The sequence below is a fragment of the Aethalodelphis obliquidens genome, unplaced genomic scaffold, assembly GCF_003676395.1.
Source record: "Aethalodelphis obliquidens isolate GAN/ISIS:26980383/991018 unplaced genomic scaffold, ASM367639v1 scaffold35, whole genome shotgun sequence".
Lineage (NCBI taxonomy): Eukaryota > Metazoa > Chordata > Mammalia > Artiodactyla > Delphinidae > Aethalodelphis > Aethalodelphis obliquidens.
In genome coordinates this window covers 11967382-11972874 of record NW_020837979.1, presented here as the reverse complement: position 1 = coordinate 11972874, position 5493 = coordinate 11967382, and the positions used below count along the sequence as shown (strand labels likewise).

At 55.4% G+C, this 5493-nt stretch overlaps 1 protein-coding gene across 1 annotated transcript in view; it reads left to right on the top strand.

The window, feature by feature from the left end:
* Window positions 1-1161: 1161 nt before the first annotated feature.
* Window positions 1162-5493, top strand: part of PAX8 (paired box 8) — a 26880-nt gene continuing 22548 nt past the window's right edge. The window contains exons 1-2 of the mRNA XM_027128635.1: window positions 1162-1544; window positions 3988-4185. Of these exons, the coding sequence (XP_026984436.1) occupies window positions 1162-1544; window positions 3988-4185 (581 nt within the window). The remainder of the gene's footprint in view (window positions 1545-3987; window positions 4186-5493) is intronic.

Sequence of the window (5493 nt, the reverse complement as noted above, 5' to 3'; positions counted from 1 at the left end):
CGGGGTCAGTTCTGGCCATAGAGTGGGGCTCACCCAGCAGCTCCGATGGGAGCCTTAATCCCTGATTAGATCCTGGCTCTCCCTCATATAAGCTGAGTCACATCAATTGTCACTGAAAACCTCTAAGCCCCAGTCTCCTCATTGGCAAAAGGAAGATCTCAGGCCTGAAGTTAGGGATTTTAGAGAGTTAAGTACGTTGATAAATCGAACAGACACCTTCTTGCCTCTAAGCCTTTGCACATGCTGTTCCCACTGCCTGGAACAGTTTTCCTCCTCATGTCCTTCTCTAGTTTGACATCTCTTTATCTTCAGTCTCCACTTAGACTTCTTCAGAAACCCATCTGTGGTCCCCTGAGCCTGGGCTTGGTCCCCTCCAGGGGTTCTCATAACCCCCTGCATGTCCCCGGTCCCAGCAGTGACCATGTGGTATGGTCATTGGCCGGTCTAGATCCTCACTTGAACCCTATGAGCCCAGAGCAGGGATCACATCTGCATTATTCACCTCGACATCTGCAGGGCCTGGTGCAGCGTTTGGCACGTAGTACGCACTCAATAAATATGTGTTGAATAGGTGGATGGGCTCAGAATGAAACACAGGCTGGGGCCAGAGGGTAGAGGCCAAGTCAGGAAGGCAGCTAACGAGACAGGCGCACATCACAGCATGTCCACGTTCTGCACCACTGCCCACAGTCCGACATGTCAGTCCTGGAAGCCCTGGAACGTGGGCCAGTGAGGTCTCTGCCTTTGCCCTTTCAGTGCCCCTAGCAGTGCTCGGGCCATTCAGGCCGGGAACCCGCGGACAGGGCCCACTCTGTCCAAGCTCAATCAGAGAAGCTCTCCTTTTATTGTTTTGTGTCTGTGATTCTCAACGTGATTGTGCTTTTAAAAACCCGGCCCTATGGTTCAAAAGAAGAATGAGAATGAGAAACTTAAACACCACCGATTTCATCCTACACCCTCATTTTATAGATGAGGAACAGAGACGCAGAGAGGATGGGGGGATTCTCCCCAAGGTCACACAGCTCAGTATCAGAGTAGGAAGACCCTGAATCCTCAACTCTTCAGATACTTTCTAGAGGGAGGGAGGGAGGTGTTGGGGTTATTTGGAGTGAGGTGCTGAGGGTCTGAGAGGAGACCCCCCCCAAAGGTCCCCAAAGTGGGATGTCCCCACTCTGGCATCATACATGCCCCTCACCCCGCCAACCCGAGCTAGCCCTCCTCAGAGGTGGGAAGCAGGACGGGGTGCAGCGGGAACACCAGAGGGGGTGCCCAACGGTGGGAGTTCAAGTTCAGGGGCTCTCAACATCCAATGTCCACACGCAGGCTGATTCTCTGCCCGGTGGCCCTGACAACCGTCCCCCGGACTATTGTGTTTCAGGCCACGGAGGGCTGAACCAGCTGGGAGGGGCCTTTGTGAATGGCAGACCCCTGCCTGAAGTGGTGCGCCAGCGCATCGTGGACCTGGCCCACCAGGGCGTGAGGCCCTGCGACATCTCCCGCCAGCTCCGGGTCAGCCATGGCTGTGTCAGCAAGATCCTTGGCAGGTAAGCACGAAATTCACCCCTCACCGCCCTCCCTTTCAGGGACTCGTGGGGTGTCCTGCTTGGGCCCCTCAACGGGACCTCAACAGGATGTGGTCGTGCTTCTGGCTTCCCCCATCTGCTGCCTTCTGTGGTTTCCTGCCCTTCCTTCCTCATTTGTCCATTTCTCCTTCCTTTCATTTCTCCCTCCCCCGTGGTCTCCTTTGCCCCATGTCCCATTTTCTATAGACTTCTTTGTTCCTAAAGCAGCATCTTCTCCAAAGGCCCTCCCGCTGCTGAGACCAAGGGAAGGGAGCCACTGGGGAGGGGACACACGATCAGAGGTCTAACCCCAGCTTGAGGGACGTCTGAGTTTGTGTGTTTCTCAAACCGTAACTCCCAGAGTACCTGCCACAGAAGCACCGGCGTTGCTTGAGGAAATGCAGGTCCCTAAGCCCCAGGCCAGGCCTACAGCAGCCTCTCTGGGAGCCAGGCCCGGACGCTGCGATTTTTACGAGATGACCAGGTGACACTTACGGACACTAACTCTAGAGCAGCAGTTCACAGCCCTGGCCGCACGGTAGTCACCTGGGGAATCTTAATCTGAAAAAGAAATTGATGTCTAGGCCCCGGCCCACCCCAGTTAAGGCAGAACTTCAGGGAATGAGTCCAAGTTTCAGTATAGTGTTAAGCCCTCCTCGAGTGATTCTAATTTCCTGCAACCAGAGTTAAGAACTGCTAACCTTGGGCTTCCCTGGTGGCTCAGCGGTTGAGAGTCCGCCTGCTGATGCAGGGGACACAGGTTCGTGCCCCGGTCCGGGAGGATGCCACATGCCGCGGAGCGGCTGGGCCCGTGAGCCATGGCCGCTGAGCCTGCGCGTCCGGAGCCTGTGCTCCGCAACGGGAGAGGCCACGACAGTGAGAGGCCCGCGTACCGCAAAAAAAAGAAAAGAAAAGAAAAGAAAAGAAAAGAACTGCCAACCCAAAGGTTCAGGAGGGACCCGAAGCAGCGAAGCTCTGGACCGACGCAGCTGCGTAGTCCAGTCTAGAGGCCACTTCGGGTGGGAAGTACCCACACATGGGGGAGTCGGGGCTTCGCGTCAGCTCGGTGTACCCGTCTCCCTTACCCAACCTGTAAGTGGATTCAGGAGGAGTTCTGGTTCAAAAAGACCAAAGCCTGATCTGTAATTGAACGTGGAAAGCCCTGCTTTCCTGGCCGAAGTTGTCAGGGAAAAGCGTGGTCCCAGGCTGGGGTCAGGAGATGCGTTCCCAAGATGGGCTGCAGTATCTCACGAAGGGGATGAGCGCCGGAGGGTGGTGACACATGAAGGGAGTTTTTTGTTTTGTTTTGTTTTTAAAGAAGATGTTGGGAGTAGGAGTTTATTAATTAATTTATTTATTTTTTGCTGTGTTGCGTCTTCGTTTCTGTGCGAGGGCTTTCTCTAGTGGGGGCGAGCAGGGGCCACTCTTCATCGTGGTGCGCGGGCCTCTCACCATCACAGCCTCTCTTGTTGCGGAGCACAGGCTCCAGACGCGCAGGCTCAGTAGTTGTGGCTCATGAGCCTAGTTGCTCCGCGGCATGTGGGATCCTCCCAGACCAGGGCTCGAACCCGTGTCCCCTGCGTTAGCAAGCAGATTCTCAACCACTGTGCCCCCAGGGAAGCCCATAAAGGGAGTGTTAAAGAGACAGATTTTATTTCATGGCAGAAGAGACCAGAGTTTCCCCAAGGAGGGGAGGCAGGCTATCCTGCTGAGGGATGCGGGGAAGGGGAGTGGAGACCCTGGGAGAATAGGCTCAGCTTAAGGGAGCTGGACGTGGCCAGGGCTCCAGGCCAGACTGGGGTTCCAGAGTCCATGAGGAGCAGCTTCAACTTGAACTGTGTAACCTGGTGGGAAACCAGTGGCTGGGGGTATGGGGTGGGGTGGAGGGGTTTTATGGAGAACAAAGGTGAAACCAGCAAGACAGGGCAGAGGGCCCAATGACCCCGCTGGCTTCCTGGGGAGGGAGGGGTACAACCAGGATGGCCAAGGAGAACAGTAAGTCCTGCTTCGGCCGAGAACAGCTGGACGGAGCAAACGGCCGCTGTGAACCTGTATGTACCCGCAGAGCACATTCTTCAAAGTGCTCTTTCTAAGAAGGGAGGTGTTTTGTGCCCCATAAGGCGGCTCTCGCAGGTGCTCAGACACAGGAGACTGGCCAGAGGGACGACGGGAAAGACAGAAGCCAGGTATCCCTGGGCGAGGTCTATCGAAGAGAGTTCTGGTTTGGCAGCGGCAGAAACCTGCCCATGCAAGGGAAACAGGCAGTGCCGGGAACAGCGTGTTGGAGGCCGGCCCTGGGGGCACGATTCAACCCCCCGGCCCCTCCCCAGAAGCCTCGGAGGGGAACGAGAGTCTCTGGCTAAGATCCTGCCCGAAGACCCCACCTGCTTACTGGGTACTTCTTTGGGGTTCTCTATTGGAGTAGGTACTACGAGACTGGCAGCATCCGACCTGGAGTGATAGGGGGCTCGAAGCCCAAGGTGGCCACCCCCAAGGTGGTGGAGAAGATCGGGGACTACAAACGGCAGAACCCGACCATGTTTGCCTGGGAGATCCGAGACCGGCTCCTGGCCGAGGGCGTCTGTGACAACGACACTGTGCCCAGTGTCAGCTCCATCAACAGGTGAGAGGAACACTGCAGCCAGGGGCCGGGGAACCCGGGCTTTGGGGGAATCATGACGGAGACCTGGCTTGAGTGGAACGGAGCCTGGGAAGGGGCCGCGTGCTGAAGAGTCAGGCCGGAAGTGCCCCGGGCCCAGGCCAGGCACCAGCCCCTCCAGCCTCCTCACTGCCGTGGGGCATCCCCACCCTCACCCCTCTCCTCACCGCACCGCCCTCTCACCCCGTCCCCAACCCAGACTGTACCCACTGCAGTCTCCTTCCCCACACACCACATGCGCTTTCATTCAATAAAAGAAACTTCCTCTTGCATTGATCCTTTCTTGAGCGAGGCACAAGACCCCCTAACTGGGCCCTCATCCAAACACCCACTCATGTGTTTAGTCATTCAATCATTCACTCACCACCTCAATCAATCATTCACTTGCTCACTCACTCATTCATTCACACATAAGTCACTCATGTGTAGGCCCTGGGGACGCACAATCCTTGCCCATGTGGTGCTTACAGTCCAGTGGGAAAACACACTAATCGAGTCCTAATCAAGTGCCCATGCAAACAACTGTAAGAAAAGCAACTCTAAGTTTGGCTAAGGAGAGAAATGTGAGGGTGTTGAGCTGGCAGAGGGTGACTTTGTTTAGGGAGGTTCTGAAAAGATGCCTAGAGTAAGAAATAACTAATAAGAGTTAACTAGATGAAAGGCTGGGGGGGGGGGATGGTGAAAGGAGCTCTGAGACAGCACGTGCAAAGGCCCTGTGGCGAATAGGATCTCATACAAGAAGCTGAAAGAAAGCCAGTAGGTGGAGGGAAGGGGAGCATGAAGTCGGCTGAGGTGCAGATGTGAAGAAAAGGCTGCAGTTCAGAGGCTGGTGACCGTGCTGCGTATTCTTGCCTCTGACCCAGAAGCAATGGGAAGAATCTTGGCAGATGTTAAGCCCGAGGCTGACTTGCATTTCAGAAAGTCCACTCTGGCTGCAATAGAAAGAAAAGATTAGAAAGGGTCAAGAGCAGAGAGGGGTGGGCCAGCGAGTGACCCTGGAGGGAGAGTTTGGTGCTGGCAGTGAGGGACGCAGAGAGGGATGGATGCTGGAGAGATTTACAAGGTCAAACCCACAGAACGTGATGACGGGCTCGATGGAGGAGGGAGGGAGGCAGACGCTGAGCCCCACGTGCATTTATGCCTTGAGTGACCAGGGGGACTAATCGTGAAATGGGAACAGTGCGAAGGACCAGGCATGAGGAGTAAGGTCTTGGGTTTGAGTGTGGACAGGCTGACTTTGAGGTGCCTTTTTTTTTTTTTTTTTTTTTTTTT